This window comes from Dermacentor andersoni, chromosome 4 (genome assembly GCF_023375885.2).
Source record: "Dermacentor andersoni chromosome 4, qqDerAnde1_hic_scaffold, whole genome shotgun sequence".
Classification (NCBI taxonomy): domain Eukaryota; kingdom Metazoa; phylum Arthropoda; class Arachnida; order Ixodida; family Ixodidae; genus Dermacentor; species Dermacentor andersoni.
The window spans coordinates 62,612,511-62,631,047 of record NC_092817.1 but is presented as its reverse complement, the minus strand read 5'-3'; the positions used below and the strand labels follow the sequence as shown (position 1 = coordinate 62,631,047).

Genomic DNA, 18,537 nt, shown 5'->3' with positions numbered 1-18,537 from the left:
ATTGCGTCAAGTTCATCGTATTTTGACTTCTCACCAGCTTATTAAATTTTCAATATTATTAGTCTCGATATCTCCCTCAGTATGACGTTGCACACCTTTTATTAGGTGGACGTCGTTTCCCTTTGCCACAGAAATACGGAAAAAATTAACCCTAAATTTCTTCAGCATATTGATATTTTAACTTGAGCTTTCTTTTGTGGATAATACACTGAGTGATTTTCAAGCCTCATTTAGCGGGATACGTATGCATAACACCCTTATAATGTTAATTTTTCTTGTTTATGATCTCTGCTGCTTAACATTTCTCTTTTTTGAACGCTCTTTTTTGTCAACGGACAGCGGTAGGTGTCCGAAGTAACATTTCTTCCCTCTACAAACCCGGCACGTGTAAAAATATCGCCATTTAGGATATTGCTGCACTAAAATATGAAAAGCGACTATGATTACATGGCACATAGTGTCAGGAAATGAGAAGCACATGCTAATTCAACTGCAGACTACACTATCATTGATAGAATTCCCCATAAATTGAAATACATTCAAATCTTTCAATTTCCTTCCCCTTCCCTGTGCAGGTCAATGTATGTCAAAGGTCATATGCCCACCGGCAAAAAGCTCTACCTTCCAATAGAGAGCTTCGCTCTCCCTCTCAATAAACATACAAAGAAACTTCTAAACTAGGAGTCGTTTACAGGAGGCACGCATTTCTCAAATCTCTACAGAATACATCGTGAGCACCACGGGCACAACATAGTGAGCGTAGGAAGCTCTTCCTATCCTTTTGCCTCATTTCGTCGTGCTTTGTGCTCGCCTTTTAGTATTCAAGAAGATGTACCAACTCGCCCAAGAAGACACATAGCTTAGGAAAATACAGCATTCACGCGCCATCGTAGTTTCCCGCCACATAGAAGCGGCTACCATTTTGAGCGCCTCCGTTGCAAGAAAGGCTCCTCGGAGAACGTACGGTCATCAACATTCGAAGCTCATCAAGCTTTCCGCTCTCGCGAAACGCTAATGTTGTTATTCTCTGCCCACTCGGCGAAACTGCATTAGCGAGTTCTGGACAAGAAGGGACGCTCTTTTTCTGGCCAGTGGTTCTGACTGCGCTCCCCCAAAAAAGTAACAATAGCAGTTTTACATCTGCGTTGGCTCTTCAGAAAAGGTATCGTTTGTCACAGCGTACTCTCTGCGTCAATATCAGTAATAGATAGCACTGATCCTATCCCGCGGCCTCACTTTCTCAGAATTAGGCGAGGCTCCGTGCCGGCTTAATTATTTCCGTCGTATTGTGACGACGCCATCACTGCGACACTTTCTTAGATTAGGAGAGAAGTAAGAGAAAGCGCAAGGATAGGAAAGGTGGAGAGTCTCAATCAACCAGAGGAGCATCCGGTTTGCTGCCCTACTATGGGGCCGATGAATAAGAGGAATAGGAAGGGGAAACGAGAGTGCGAGCGAACCGTGCATGCACGCGGCAGGACGTACACGGATGATGGGAACGGTCACTCGGGCCGGTGTACTTCATGACCTGCACTACTGTGTACTACAGTAGGCGATGGCGCCCTACAACAGATATTCTCCCACCACTTACAACGAGGTCACGCAACACTTTTAGCTTAGTAGGAGGGTCTATCCGCTCCCACATAAGGAACTAACCAAAGGACAAATAATCACCCTCAGACTTTTGCAGACGGGGATATACCCAACCCATTTTTATTATACTCGATCTATCCAGACACGAATACTAGCAATACCTTCCCTCAGTACGGTGATCCAGCTAACTTAGGACATATGATCTGGCGATGCCCCTCGTTACGAGGCACAGATCAAGCAGACCAGCCAAGATGGAATACCTCACTGCGAAGCTCCGACTGCGAAGTACTAAAACCTTTCTTGTCATTCTAAGCTACTGATCAGAAGGCCTCGCACGTTTTAACGGGTTTCTTCCTCCCTTTGAATAAACTACGGTAGTCACACGCTTTCGACAGCAAATGAAGCATATTGGCGGTAGCCGAGCGAAACGCACGTTTCCTCTGATAACTGTACTTACACAAACTATTGGCAACGAGGTTATTTCTTTTAAAATGTAGTAACACCTTATCGCAATGGGTACCAACACTTCTGACAGCTGTCATAGGTTTATTATTTGCGATGCGTGAAATGTAGCTGAGAGCGCAAAGTAATTGGCCGATTCGCTGTCGCGCGTAGAGTTCCAGTGCTTATACCTGCCATGGTTGCTTAGTGGCTATGGTGTTAGGCTGCTAAGCACGAAGTCGCGGAATCGTATCCCGGCCATGGCGGCTGCATTTCGGTGGGGACGAAATGCGAAAACAGCCGTGTACATAGATTTAGGTGCATGTTAAAGAAACCAAGGTGGGCCAAATTATTCACTACGGCTTGCCTCATAACCAGATCGTGGTTCTGGCACGTAAAACGTCAGAATATTTAGTTCAAGTGCTTGTAGCGTCAAACCCTGCTACTGCGCGAAGCACGCGCAAAGTAGCGCATCCGGAGCATGAGCATGAAATTTCTTGTTGCAGACTAATGCTTGCAACCCTATGGCTTTTAGTATTTCTACACTTCACTTAAGCGTCTTCATAGTTTCTTAGGCGTCTTTTCAAAAACCTAAATGAACACGTGGACTCTACCAAATTTGTCTAACTTCGCTGAATTAACAGCTGCGCTCATGTTCAAACTCCTCGTTCAGAAGCTTTCTGGATGTCTCTAGCTCGTGCCTTGCAGAAAACTCTTGTCCAATGCAATTGTAAACGTCGGTGAAATAATAACTGAGCAATAATTCCGAAACACGTTTTCGAGGCAAATATTGTTGCAACGTAGTTACCGACTGCTTGGTTTGACACATACGGAGCATGTAACTTTACTCAGTGTACTGCTACACAGAAGCAGTGTGCTGAGTCTATAGTGTTTCGGCGCTGCGTGCAAGCGGCCAGGCCACGCGTTCGTTCGTGCTTACGTCCTGTCTCTGCGAAGCCGTAGGATTTTATTTTCCCAGTGTCAGGAGTGTCCTTATTTTGCACAAGCCGCGTGACGTGACGTTCCGTATCGCTTCCCGTTCAAATTCAATATCGCTGAAGAAATGCGGGATCATTCAAAACGCGGTTCTCAGCCTCCTATTGATCCCGCCATCCGGGCGCCTTCGAGAGCGCGTTTGGCGTCGCTGCGCATTTTATGCTTTCCCATCGGCAACGCCCGTCTCCAGTACTAAAGAGACGTGAGAACAAACCTAAAGAGAAAAGTTTCCTCGACCAAATGAATAAACTTTGGAGCAGTACCATCGGCTACGATATCAATAGAAGGGAACAGATTTTGACGCTTAAACAAAGTTTTGAAGGACGATTGACGCGCCTGTATGAGACATCAAGTTTCGAACGGCAAATTTGGAAGCAGAACATTACGCAAAAGGGTTGTAATCGTTGTAAACACTGTGTTCGCTCGGTTAACCCAGATTGCTCTGTCGCACATAATGTACGGATAAATAACAACTTCTGAATATGTTCAATTGCCCCGTACTATTTAATACCGCGATCTTCAAAGTTCCTGACTTTATGCCGTCTATGTTGCTAATACTAATCTACGCGAATGACATATGTCCTTGGGCCCATAAGTTGAGCCCATTTTACGAACAAAAAATACACATTACTACTCGATTTTTAATTGAATGGTACAGAAATGCTTCAGCCGAGAAGTCAGCAGCGCTAGTCTATATGGCCTCGCCCTTGATAACCTCCTGCTTAGAGCCAACGAGATCGCAGTAACTGTTGGGCACGCTCAATGTTTATTGGAATTACTTTTGGCCGAACACTTTCATGGCACGCTATCTACTCGTCTGCTAAAGAGCGCGTTATTCGCACCGTAAATGTTCGGAGCCCTACATTGCAAGCACAAAAAAGGAAGCCTCGACCAAATCCATTAAGATAATTCGCATCTCTCTTGTTCTTCAAGCAGTCACTTACTCGTTGCCTGTTTCAAAGCCTTCTGTGCGAATCTACTCAATACAAACGTAGCTTTCGAAGAAATTGTTAACCAAGATTTAATATCTACTTCCGTCGGCCCATTTCGGCTACTCTCGTGGGCGTTTACATTACAGCAAGAGAAAGAAAAGGGGGAAGTAAGGGCCATATTTTTGTCCCTATTGCTTCCTTAAAGCAAAAGATAGAAGTGACTTGATGACTAGTGAGATTGCCTAATGCTAGTGAGCTGAAGGAGTAAAAGAAAAACAAACAAGGCGCAACTTTTAAGTGCCTGCCGTGACAAATGAGCTAAACAGTATGGTGAATTCACGCACGTGCCATAGGAAGAGACCTGAATATGAAACCGAATATTTAGATCGCGCTCACGACACTGCAAACTGTTGTTCAGGAGCTCAGTCAACACACTCAACACACGTTCTGCCTCTTCAAAATGCAACTGATGGTGGGCCGGAGCAGGCCACTAGCAGTTGCGTTCTCTCTCTCTCTCTCTCTCCATATATATATATATATATATATATATATAAGAGAAGCGTATTTCGAAAGATTACACGCATCACTTAAACTTCGCGGCTTTATTATTATTATTATTATTTTATGGTTTATTTACTGTTTGCTAGTAAATATATACTACGTGACTGGCTTCGAACACTTCAGACCCCCACTTTTTTGCGCTTTGACACTCTTAATGCTGATGCATTGCAAGGGGAAGTTTCAGGCGTTAGTTCTTTAGGCAGTTTATATCGTCCTATATAAAATAAGCAAAAAAAAGCAGGTTCGCCTGAAGAGTAAACCAGTGGCGGTGACAGCAAGGATTAGCCTTGTGCGTGAACTCCTTGGATGGTTTTTGTAACTATACGCGGGTGCGAGAAGCTATGGAGACGCAGCAGGCAAGGCAGCTACAGCTGGGTAAGAAGAACAGCAGCTACCAAACACCTAACAACGCTCGCGTAAGGGAGCCTAGGTTGACCGGCGCTAGCAGAACATTTATCAGGTCCATCGAGACAATTCAGCGTGGCGTTGACGGTGCGTCCACTTCAATTCATCGTTTCTTTTTTCTTTTCTTTTTTTTTTTTGCAGCTAAAAAGCATTCCCCGTTCTCTGGACACCTTCACTTTGGAAAAGTTCTCGGAGGTGTTGCTCGAACCCTTCACACGCATGCCGCGCATGCGCTGTCGAGTGGGAACGCATGACGATTGCAGCGTGAATGAGTGCTCCTAAAGGATCGTAAACTGCTATCCCAATAAATGCTCTCGCTCATGTAGTTTATCGTGGCTGGTAAAGGAGATTGCCCTGTAGGTAACGAAAAAAACAACGGTAGAGGTTTTATTGAGAAAATCCAGGGAGGTTGGCCTGAAGTACACTAGGTCACCTTGCCTTCTTCTCTGCTCAGAGGGAAGGGAAGAAAAAGAGGGGTAGCAGGACTCAGTATGGGATTCCTACATCTACATCTTCGTTGTCCTCGATACAACGCTCACCGGCTGTCACTAGCGACCGCGTTGGCACGCCTTGGCGACAGGCCACTTTCAGAACAGCCAGTCTTGGAATGCCGACATGAACTGTCGTCGCACCGAAAGTCGGTCAAGGCTTTGTTGGACTTTTTACGTGGCAGTCGCATATTAGAACGACTATAATGATCCCATTCCGTCCCCGTTCATTTTTTTTCACGCTTTTATTTTTGTCACGCTATTCTTTCCGTCTTTACTTTCCCTTTCCCTTCCCCTAGTGCAGGATAGCAAACCGGAGGTTTTAATCTGGTTAACCTCCCTGCGTTTCTCTCATTTGCATCTCTCTTTCTCTCTCTCTCTCTCTCTACATCTTCGTCTTCACTGAGCTCATTCGTAGCTTTCAATGTAGGCCTGTTTTAAACAAAATTTATACGCTAACGGTCGGATGTGCAAACGACTTTAAGAGGGAGAAAGTGGTGCCGGAACGAAAGCTGCACGAAGGCTGCTGGTGTCTCGGCAGTCAAACGCTCGACGAAGCCTGGCCGAGCGCACGATTCCCCGCTGAAACAAGATATCACTTCGAGTGACCACTTCCCTGCTCTCAGAGTTAACACGGTTACCGCAATCTCCGCGGTCGCTGTTTGGTCGAGCACGGAGTTTTTCACGGTCAGCGAGAGAGGACGTAGGCTTGCGTCCGGGACTACGCTGATAAAAAGCAGTCCTGATAGATGACGCCAGTGAAGAACGATCGCGCGCCTGCGGTCTTGCGGCGACAAAGTTGTCTACGTGCATGCAAAATGAGAGTGATGGAGAGATAGCATTTCTTTTTTGAAACGCCAGTAACGTGACCTTCTCTAAACAAACCGGCAACGCATCCAGCTGAGCAAGCAGCACGTGGACACAGCACGTGCTGCTTGGAGGTCGGGATGCCGGGAAAGTAGGGGGAGCTGGAGGTTGATTTAACTGTTTGTAGGAGGCTACCGAGATACAGAAAAATGATGATGGGGCTTCTTGGGCAAGCACACTGCACGGCAAGGAGATGGATCTAACACTTTATAGAATATGCCATAGAGTAAAATAACGTGAATTAATTCAAAAGAAAGAGTTTACTGCGTTGTGAGCTTACTGTTTTTAAATGTTGATATGGGGAGAAAACTAATCAAATAGCCAAAGAAAATGAGTGCGAACGTCTTTACTTTTTCTTCCGAATGGAATGGCCTCATGAAACAAAAAAAGGAACATTTGTTGTATTTGGGATAAAATGATAAATGGCAGACAGAACAGCACACTAAAGATGAGCTGCAGCATGGCAGCCAGTGATTCTCAAGGTAGCCGTACATTCACTCCGGACTTATTTTGACCGTAGGCGTACATTAACTCCGGGTTTATTTTGACCACTTGAGGTTTTTTAAGGTGCACCCCATGCACGGTACGTGGGTGTGTTTGCATGTCGCCCCCATCATCGAAATGCGGCTGCCATGGCCGGGATTCAGTCCCGCAACCTCGAGCTTAGCAGAGGAATACCAAAGCCACTATGCCACTACGGCGGGTATACATTGAAAAAAGTGCAGGCGCACGTACAACTGCAAAAACTACCATTTAAGCTCAATGTTTCGGCCGGGTTCCCGCCATCATGAAGAGTGAGATTACAAGCATCCAGAGCTCAATTTAAATATTTTCTCTGTAAGGTTGAAGCATTTTAAAACAAAAAAAGACAGAAAACGACAGAAAAACGTTAGTAGCCCATGAATACCAACCCACGTACATTCAGTAGCGTCCACTAGGCAGGGGCATGAGAAATGTGAGGTGGAAAAACGCAGCCAGCCCAATCCAGGGTAGAGGGGTCACGCGTTATCACACAGTATGCGGGGGGTCACAGCTGCCAAAAGAGTGTTTCTCTTGTTCTTTGAGGTTACTGCAACTTTTGTAACACCACAAAGACGGTCAATACAGCCCCGCTTGGTTATGTTGACACCTGTACTTGTTTATCGAATGACCGCGTTTCATCGTCTAAAAAAATGTAATCGCTCAGCGCGGGACGCACCTGCATGTATCGGAAGTTTCTGGAACGTTAGCGATGGTTTTATCTGCTGCCTGTTGACGCCGAACTTTGTATAATCTGATTGCATGCATGTGCGACGCGAATTGTGCAGGACTTTCTGGAAGACACGCTGGCACCAGCGATAACTCTGGAACCTTTGATGGCTTATGTATAAAAGCGGACGCGCAAGACCGGTAGATCAGATTTTGTACGATCGCCGACTGTGTTCGCCGCTTTCGTTGAGCTTTGAGTGTAGCCCGTTTTTCTGGGCACAGGTTCGCCCAATAAAGTTAGTTTCGCCATTCCCAGTTTTATTGCTGTGTCCTCAACCGTCACTACCACGTGACAATATGGCACACACACTGTGACTTCCACGTAGCTCTGAGTTCCGTGATCTTCTATTGCATTCTTTGTATAGCTGGTATCGTCTGTGATTGTGGGCAAACAGTTTTTTGTACAAAGTGTATGCGTGTACGAAAAATAAAATTAAAATAAAGGAAAAATTATACGACAAAGTGAAGTAACAAATATCAAAGCCAGAGAAGGGCAAGAATATTCTCTAATATATCATGTGGATTATGCATATAGCTTCACAAGCATCCTGTATACTATATACAGCATATTGCGATGAACAAATGAAAAAAAAAAAACAGAGAGGTATTATGTTAATCTTCCTTTCTCATCATTCTCCGAAGAACTACTGCCTTTGAATATTTACATGGTCATATCAAAACGAACGAATTTTAATGGAGTCGCTGAATGATTCTTTGCTTATCTGACCGAGGTTGGATTAGTCCTCCGTCGATACACCTAAAAAAGAAAGAGCAGCAGAAGTTTTACCAGTAAACCAACTAGAATCTTGCTTCGGTTACTGTAAAAACTACAAAAAACAAATATTATTATTTTTTTTTTTTGCTTTGCACTGCGGAACCAAACAGGGCAGCATGGACTCCACGCTGTTGCGTGCAGTTCAACATCAAGATGTTTCTATAACGATCGCTTAACGGAGGCCTCGCGGCAGGTTCAGTCATCCATCTTGCCGACACTGTTTCACCTCTGGCAAGCGTTTCGAAAAGAGAGTCGTAATTAGGGGCTGCTACTCGAAACGCGGAGCACTATATCGTGCGAGCGAGGCGGTTCTGTTGGTCTGCCTCGAGCTATTTTCTGTTTGCGTTCGTTCGTCTGCTCTACGAGATCGCCACATGAGTCGCTTCTCGCCGTTAGCTTCGGGCCATCAGGGGGCGGCGGCGGCAAAGCGTGCAGCCTTCGCTCCGTCGGTCTGCGTGTTTCGGTGCATCGAGCCATGCGGCGCTGCCGTTGCAAGGCGACCGTGTGCTGTACAAGCCGGCAGGCGCTCCCGGTGGATCAATAAGCGGAATCTAACCAAGCAAAGTGTAGGACACGACGTATCCATCAGCGTGGACGCTTTATCTCAAAAGCCGGTTGATGTATTTCTGTTGTAGATAATCACCCCGATGCCCGGTCGGACGCCAGCTGCAGGCAGTTGCAGTCAGCGATGAGGCAACGCTGCAGACGTTGATTCAATATTGAGGGCCCTGCAGTGGCGGCGCGGAGAGATTGTTGCGCAAGGCAGCAAAGTCATACGTGTGGAGTGGTTGGCGATCCCTTAAGTTCAGTGGTATATACAAAACAAATAAGGATTTACGTCGAAGCGTACCAAATCAATTTATTTCCCGAATAAGCTCGATAGTAAAAGGTTGCTGGTTGTCGATTTTTTGCTTTGTCTATTCACAAAGCTTCTTCTAGGACTGTTCTTTACATATATATATATATATATATATATATATATATATATATATATATATATATATATATTGCTACGGCAAAAAAGAAGTGCACACAACCGTAAGTAGGGCACGCAGCAACGTTTGGCGGCGGGATCAAAAGATGGCGAAATTGCCGAACTTGCCGTGCAACTGGCCCTGCAATCCTGAAAAATTGTCGGAGAAATCATCGAAGAATATTGTAAAAATCGGCGATTGCTTTCTTGCGTCGTAAGCTGCTCAATATGCGCGTGCCATCCGTGAAATCACGAAACCGCATGGCCAATTCAGCAGACACGGGAAATGGCCATCTCGCTGCGAACCACAATGTCGAATTATACCACGACACAGTATTTCTTGCTGCAATCACCGCACCCCATTTAAACCTGCGTAGCAACCAGCACTATCCCCAGTATCGTGGCTGCAACGTCATTGCAATGGCCCTCGATCACGTGACCGCGCTGGGTGAGGAGGTGCCTGTCGCGGATGGGAGAGGGGGCGAGGGCGCTGCCACTTTATATGTTTATGGCTACGTACCCCTCGTGCCACCTTGGCACATCCACTGTGGGCGATTGAATGGTCTCAGAGCAATATCACGTTCCCAGTGACCCATGTTGTCTAATATACAACATACACATGTCTAATATATATACATATGTTACCATACAGTAGCCAGCAGTAATTTATGTGTTCAGGCAGACACCCAGTGGCCCATGTTGTCTGCTCGGAAAAACAGCAGCCTGCACACGTAAGAGCCCAAGCGAGTGTAGACAACTTGGATCACCGCATGCGTGTCACTGTTTATTGAGCGAGATCGTCCAACCATCCAAAGTGGTCGGAGTAGCTAAAGAAAGCTATTGCTTGAAAATCTTCCAGCCTAATATTTTTTGCAGAACTTTTACTATAATTCAACTAACTCGAACACTTTCAAGCCACGTTCTGATGTATTGTCGTGGAAGTAAATAAACTTGGAACTTCATATAAAACTACACAATAGCAGGAATTAAACAAACGGGAATGATACTGCCAAGCATTTTTCACGACTTCAGGTTGATGCCCCATTCGTGCGCACGGATCTGATGCGTTTATCTTTACTTAAGCCTTCAGAATGAAACTTCATTCGAAAATTTTTGCTTCAGTTACTGACCTTGAGACTTTGATGCACGAATATGGAGAATTTTTGGGCTATCTTAATCAGAATAACTACAACTTAAAAAGTATGTGAAGGCTTTGACGTTTTGCACGCATGCATACCAACCTTATACTTTTTTACATATATAGTTGCGATGCGGCATTTACTCATGTGTATTTAGGCGCATGATTTTTATTTCATCTCATACTCTGTACACTATTTGATGACCTTGCTTTATTAAACACGTTGTGCTTTTCTTTATGCATTGCCCCCCTCCTTTCCTATGATTGTTATGTCCCTAGGGCATTTTATGTAAATATAATGAAAAAATAAAATAGAAAAATATTATAAATCATAATCCACTCAATGCTGACGTATGTTCTAGCGAAATTCTGCGGCCTTGATAATCCTCACTTACTCGATGGTGTGTGTCTTTTCTGTGAAGAGTGGTTCATGCTTTATAACGTCCTATTGAACACTTGCTGGTGCTATTTAGCTGCTGTTTGGCCAACACCGCACCACTTTCTAGATCTTAGCATACACCATTGGTCCTATTCACGTTCCAGCTAGTTGTGCTACAATTTTGTTTGCTTTGACCATTACCTATGTGATCTCTTACTCTCTTTTCTTTTTATTTTCCTATTAATTTGCCTCCCACTCCGCCATTCCTCAGTGCACAAAGCAAACCGGATTTTCTCTGTGGTTAACCCCCCCCCCCTGCCTTTGTATTTTCCCCTCTCTTCTTTCTTTCCCTCTTTTGACCAGTAGCATCTGCAACAGCTTGAGCTGGGCCTCGCTGATTCTGCCTGAAGGTTGCCTCTTGCTAAAAACGTGCTTCATAAGAACAGTTCACGCAAATCGACACCTTTTGCAAAGGAACCTATAAGGCACCATTTTTACCTCTGTGATGCCTTATGTTCTTTGACACTATTCCACCTTGCGGAACATTTTCAGTGGCATTTTTTACATTAAGCTATATAAGCGCGCCGTTATGCAGATATCTCTGGCAGATCACGTGACGACAGGGTGATATTCTGGGTAATATTCGAGGAAGAACAGCGGCTGTTCTCACCGCCATCATAGAGCGGGCGCGTATCAGAGCGGAAATGGCAAACGACGTTTCATGCTACGCCACACAAAGCAGAGGCGATAACGTAGCTTATTTTTCGTCCATATTCTTTTCCCATATGAGTAAAATAAAAACAAAAACCCCAAATGTACGGTACAGTTACAGGTGTCGAGAATTCCCATTTACTCCGTCATTACCGACGTTGTCAAGAATGCACCAGTGTAGCAATATCTACATCAGGGGGAGAATGATTTCTAAGCAATATCACATTGTACCATTCACGGAAGTTCGATGTCAAACTTTTCTTCCGCATGTGAAAATTTCTTCATTATCAGAACTTACAAGCCACCGTGCGGTAACACCTAAGGAGCTTTCTTTAGTTTTCTATCTCGTGCAATAAAAAGCCATCTTACAGGTTTTCGCGAAGCATATGGAAACCTTTAGACTAATGATGATGATTGCTCTTTGCTGTTCTCGCAGCAAGACGGTCTCCTTTATTTATATGGCACTGCAGAATGGGTTCTCGTTTACATCGCTATGCGCTTCACCCTTCCTCGGCTTGTTAGATCCAGTGCTTTACAATATGACATTGTGCCTCGTTTTCTTACGTTAAAATCATTTTTTTTGTTTCATGAAGAGACATGCGAAGTCATCTGGACGAGGTGTCTGTGTGACCTACGGCAGGAGCGCGTGTTTTAGAGTCGTGAGTCTAACTGTCCACATGACGAAAGGCAGAGACGAGAAATACACTTCGTTCAACAGAGTTTCTTAGAGTTCATGTGCTGCATGGTCTAAAAATGAAGTTTACTGGGACCAAAGATTATGTTAGCGTTCAACGGCCGTCGAACCCTGCCTGCTGTGGCCATCTTAAGATGGTTTAGGCTGCAGTAGAGAGGCTAATTTAGCGTACAGAGCTCAACATTCTTATACGGGAGTGCAAGTCCAACTTCGTTTTCCGAAATGCCACCGCGTGGCGTTGTGCCCACTACTACGGTGGTTGTGTCAGAACTAACGGTATTTGCGCATGTTTTCTTCCTATCTGTGTTAATATTATATCTAGTTGCAGCCACCAATCATAATATTTATTGATCGTATTGTCCTGCAATACTATTGTCTGCGTTCTGTTCCCGCATTGATTTTCTTATTGAAGCTTTTATTCTAAATTAGGCAGCTTCATTATGCTCAGTGAGCTTGTAGGAAAGTTGAATAAAAATCCACTCCACGTTTTATTTAACGAGTAGGGAAACATCCACTAGTTCCGCTACTCGTATCAAGAACGCGGGGGCAGTACTCACTATGAAAGATGCGCAGGAGTACTTTTGCCGCAGTTGAGCCTTACGAAACTCATTAACCATCGATGTGATTGGTATAAAACACACAAACATAGAGCAAAGAAAAAAAAAAGCAAGCACGACGCATGTACGTGGCAACACTTAGCAAACTTGAAAGGGTATGGCGAGAAAGTCGCGACTTAGTGCAATTTTTATCCCGTAACATTTTTGGAAGAGATGTCGCAGGGTCGTAAATGTGTGGAAACGGTTCCGCAGTGTGTCTTCTTCCGCGTTTGCCATTTCCCGTGTACATGCGCAAGGGTTGCCTCGCAGTGGCCCTGCTTTGAAGGAAGCGACGACGCACAGAGAGACACGCTCGTCAACATTGGCAAACTTAGAGACAGTCGTAAAAACTGCTGCTTATGAGGCAGTAACGTGACAATAGACAGTACAAGCAATATACTTGAGCAAGCAGGAAGAGAGGAGCCAGCGAACGCACAACCTGACTCTATTTCCTAAACGCCGTAAGCAGATCCAACAACAAAACCCAAAGAAACGCACAAGGAAGGGCGCGATTGCAATCAGTTTAAGTGAGCAATATAAACTTGCCAGAACGACTGGGAATCCGATGGGTTTTGTTTCTGAGAGGGCGGTCAGCCGTCAATACCACAACAGCCGTCGCTGCGCGTCATGGGACCTACTTGCAGTCGGCACAGTGCATTCCTTGAGCCGCCATTTAATGTCAACGTATACGGCTTTAAACTAGAAGGACGTCCCCACGACCGAAGCGTCTTCGGTCGTTTCATCTAAGATGGGCAATTTCCTTTACAGCCTTCCATTTCTGTCGTTCTGCAAGGAGCTAAAACATTTTACTCTCTGCATCAAACAAACGGAACCAATGGGGGAATGGAAAAGAGGGTGCTGGCATAATTGGAAGACTTCTCCTGACATTGGGCTACGATGTTGAAGATGTTAACTTATGAGGAGAACAAGAAAGAAATAAAGAAAAGAGAAGTAGAAAATAAAGACAGGAATGAAAAACGTATGGAATAAATGGACATGTTGACAGTACAGTACGGCGCCGTGAACTTTCCCATAATGCCGATGAAGTTCAGTGCTGGTGCTGCTGCTGCTGTTGCTACGCGTTGACCCACTTTCTAGAACCGCTACAAGCTATGAAGCCGGATTCTTGTACAATGCTTGCTGTCATACACGCTCGAATTGCAGTTTCTCTCTCTCTCTCTCTGTCTCTTATGGGAGGTGTGGGGGAGGAAGGGCGCTGCGACAGCAGCCAAGTGCATGCACGAGGTTGCCCGTTCGTCTGTCGGTCCTTTCCGTTACGCTGCCGTCATCATGCCGCCATTGTTGTCGCCGTAGTGTTCTCTGGCCACATTTTCAACTTGAGTTTTACCGTCGCGACATGACGAAGAAACACAAAATTTTGCTGATCTCCTTCATTGGAGACATCCCTTTCGCCCTTTCGAAAATCTGCACTTGGGATCCCCAGGCGGTAAACGCTTAGCTATCGTGTATACATCGACTCGACAATCTATGAAGCAGTGCTTCCAATAAATTTTCTATGCGCCTTGAGTAGCAACGTTTCCGTAGGAAACTTCTCAATAGAAAGGTTAACGAACATTCACGCTCTTGCAATCTATAAGCCACAGGTCGAAACCGGTGCTCCTACCTGATAATACCCGATAACATCATCATCATCATCATCATCATCATCATCATCATTCTGGCTACGCCCACTGCAGGGCAAAGGCCTCTCCCATACTTCTCCAACTACCCCGCTCATGTGCTGATTGTGGCCATGTTGTCCCTGCAAACTTCTTAATCTCATCCTCCCGCCTAACTTTCTGCCGCCCCCTGCTACGCTTCCCTTCTCTTGAAATTTAGTCCGTAATCCTTAATGACCATCGGTTATCTTCCCTCCTGATTACATGTCCTGCCTATGCCCATTTCTTTTTCTTCATTTCAACTAAGATGTCATTAACCCGCGTTTGTTCCCTCACCCAATCTGCTCTTTTCTTCTCCCTTAACGTTACACCAATCATTCTTCTTTCCATAGCTCGTTGCGTCGTCCTCAATTTAAGTAGAACCCTTTTCCTAAGCCTCCTGGTTTCTGCCCGGTAGGCGAGTACTGGTAAGACACGACTGTCATACACTTTTCTTTAGAGGGATAATGGCAACCTCCTACCCGATAACATTGGACAGCAATGCCGAAGTCTCACTGGTTCATCTCATAGCGTTGATTGGCGTATATTGGTGTCGTAGGCATTGTAAGAATTGGTACCTCTCGTCCAAAGTATATCCGCAATGCCTAATCGACAGTTGGTGAAACAGAAACAATACGAGTTGCAAAAATTAGGGAACCTAAATGTAACAGCCGGCGCTGCAGGTCTAACGAACTATCAATAAACAGAACACCTTTTCTTTATTTCTGCACGTCTGGGTAATGCACCATAACAAAAAAAAATTGCTAGCGCCGAAAATAGACAGAAATCTCAGTAGCTACGAAACAATGGCTGACACACTAGCGAAGATGACGGCTAAAATTTGGCTACGCATTGGAACATACCGTGCACGTCGAGCTTGACCACGGTTGAGATGCCAGAACCAACACCATTCTGAATCTGGCACAGGTAGCGACCGGCGTCCGAGCGCTCAGCTTCATTGATGACAAGCGAGCCATTCTCCAGCACGCGGGAGTGGGAGCTGCTCGTTATGGTTGCAAACTGGCGGCTGCCGTCCTCGGACACTGGAGCCAAAACAACAGAAACAAGGTAAGAACGAAAGTCAAATAGATGAGTGCTGTCATACTTCCGCATAGAATGAAAAAGAGGTTTATCCAACAATGAGCACAGATACCTTGTAGTAAATACGCATACTCATAGAAAAAACTTTCCGTTAGGCGTAAATTAGTTCTGTGCATTGAAAGTTTAGTCTCAGCGCATTTCTTGCGACTTCGAAATAATAATAAACAAATCGTCCAACCGCAGAACGGATTCTGAACTATTCAAGAATTTCTTTTTTCATATTTATGTGTACTTCATGCTATAATTCACTATAGGTACGTCATATATGACAATATACTTATTTGTCGTCTAGCATCTTTGGAAAGCATATGGTGCCTGTATGCTTAAAATATGGGGCCAGTATGCTTGACCAGACCACAGTTGAAATATTATTAAATCTTGCAGCACAGGCCGAATCAGAAGTTTAAGTTGTGTACGGCAGATTTCAAATATCAATTATTTTATTATTTTTTCTGATTTCGAAGCATTGTTTTGGCGTGGACTATTACGCACGCCAAAGTAGCCTTTGAAGGGGATTTCTGCGTGTCTTAGCTTGTTTGGTGCAGTAATAAACTAAGGAAAGAAGAGTGCGAGCAGTATAATCACAATAGCTTTGGCATATAGAACCTCAGAATTTAATTTTTAATAACAATTTTATCCACATTCGCACGAACAGGCAAAGATACAGGAACATGGATAGCTATAAAAAAGAGTCGCGACATGCAGCAATGCGCTGACGCGGCCAGACCTGTGGGGCAAACCGAAGTGGGATATATCAACAAAGATGATGATGATGATGATAATGATGATGATAGTGATGATAAGGAGGAGGACAACGACAGGATATATTCTACTTCTTCACGTCCTATATAACACTGTTGATTCCAACTTCAGCAACCTCGCAAAGCTTCTTCCGAATTGAGGAAAGAAGTTACAAAGGAAAGCTGAAGCAGGGGCCGAAGTCACAAAGCTTGTAACAGAAAACTCACCTTTGCCACTTGCTGAAGGCCTTTGCTAATAGTATCTCCGCATTAAGACTATTTCGAATTTGCTTTTACGAACATTTCTAGCGTAAGAGATTTTTGTGAATACGGGCCAGGACCGTGGCGCCACCTTTGACAGTGGAAACTGTTTCACCACCTAGTTTGGTCATGGGTGTAGAGTGTCTGTGGCAAGAATGTAACCATAGCGACAAGTCATAGCTAATTGCTGGAAAAAAGAAAGGTCGCTGCAAATGCCAAGAGAAGAAATGCTGCAGCATATTACACAGGGGCAGAGCTTCTGAGTCAGTAAATTTTTTTAGCTTTCTGCTAGGCTGATGTAAACAGCTTGAGTTTGTTGTGTGAATAATCATTCGTTTTAGATCATTGTAGTATTAAAGCCGAGGTCCAACGTCGGAGTGGCATGCGCCGCCGCCTCCATGACGTCCTTTGTAGAATGAGGTGCCAATGGCTCCCACAATCCCTCGCAACTTTGAACAATTATGGGACGCATAGCTACTCTCTTCTTTTTTTTTTCTTGTTCTGGCGTTCTAAATTATGACTGATTGGTCTGCTTAGATGTGCGTATAACGAGGCGATTAGCAGCAAGTCTTAAATTTTAGAAGTTAAGGTTGTTGTTTGAAGATATTCTGATTCGTCAAGCAGGACGAGGACAAGAATAATACGAATACTTACACCTGCACATGACACCTACAGAACCTTAAGCTAGACTGTTCCCTATACATTTTTGTTCCCAGTAAATAAATGTAATTAAAATATACCTGAGATGTCAATACGTTTTATGTTAATAATTATTGCTATGCACTCGTTATAAGTTATGCATAATCCTACTGATACGTGTTTTAATTCGCCGGTTAACTAAGCTTCCAAACTGATAATTGTAGAACCTTATTATATACACACAGTTCAGTCGAGCGTAGAAGCGCGCTTGATGTTGTACGATATTGCCGCACACACTTTGCTGGAATCACCGCGTCTCAGCAAGTTAAAGAAATTGTTAAGGAAATCTGAAGGGGGTCATCCCTGTGTTCTACATATCTGTTTTCGTAATAGTGATACCTTCTACAAGCCATGTTCTAGGATACCTCCTGTAAAAGGCGATGTTTTTCCGTGCAAGGGGCAGAATGCCCAAAGTCAAACCTCCCTTAATAGAAGGATGAGTCTTCAAGATAAAAAATAAATGGCGTTGCTTGTCGAGGTTCAATTAACTAAACGTTTGGAAGCAAGCACACAAGGAACAATTGAAGAAATTGACAAATTTCGTGCGTAGCGGTAAAAATGTTATTAATTTGTTTATTGAATGATTGTGAACTGTAAACTCCGGCAACACATACAATATGTCGCCTGCTTCTCCAGAGTGTTAATTTAGTAAATGATCCATGATTTCCTTGTTTAAAATGACTGGATGTCAATTATTTATGAAATGCGCGTCAACACTATAAGACTATGTTTTAAAGTTTATGCATCACACCGCTGGGAGTCAGACTATGAGATATTTCTTTATCATTTTTTTTTTCTTTTGCAATATTTGCGTGTGACTGTGCCACCTCCTGTTGAAAATTCCTAAGTAGCTAAAACAGTGGCACATTTCTTTACCGTTCACTGAGATAGTGTAAACGAAGGCATTCGTTTAAGAATCGGCTTGGCCAAGGACTACTTCAACAGCCCCGTCTCAGATGGTAACAGAGCAAGGCAAGCCTCGGTTTAGTTTGGCCTGATTTTTCATGACTGATGGCCGGGGGCACACCCAGAAGAGTATTGACCAAGAGTCGGATGGCATTCGAATGTTTGGTTATGGCTGAAAACAACGAAAATTGGGGGAAGAAATGAATAATAAATAACATCATAAATCTTCCACGGCAGAGCATGCGTCCTTACGACAGCGTACAAGAGATGAAGGTCCCAAAGAAAGCATCTCAGGAATAGAAAAATGTATGCTAAGCTGCATAATCCTCGCTTCTAAAATGTATTTCCTTTCATGTAAAATTGAGTTCACCGCGT

The 18,537-nt window shown here is 44.2% G+C and overlaps 1 protein-coding gene and 1 long non-coding RNA gene across 2 annotated transcripts in view; one reads left to right on the top strand and one right to left on the bottom strand.

Annotated features, from left to right (window-relative positions):
- The window catches only part of LOC129386214 (uncharacterized), a 144,343-nt gene extending 128,871 nt beyond the window's left edge, over window positions 1-15,472 (top strand). The window contains exon 3 of the long non-coding RNA XR_008613666.1: window positions 15,383-15,472. This is a non-coding gene — a long non-coding RNA (uncharacterized lncRNA). The remainder of the gene's footprint in view (window positions 1-15,382) is intronic.
- The window catches only part of LOC126536703 (cell adhesion molecule Dscam1-like), a 166,190-nt gene that overhangs the window by 63,773 nt on the left and 83,880 nt on the right, over window positions 1-18,537 (bottom strand). The window contains exon 13 of the mRNA XM_055073860.2: window positions 15,319-15,498. Within this exon, the coding sequence (XP_054929835.1) occupies window positions 15,319-15,498 (180 nt within the window). The remainder of the gene's footprint in view (window positions 1-15,318; window positions 15,499-18,537) is intronic.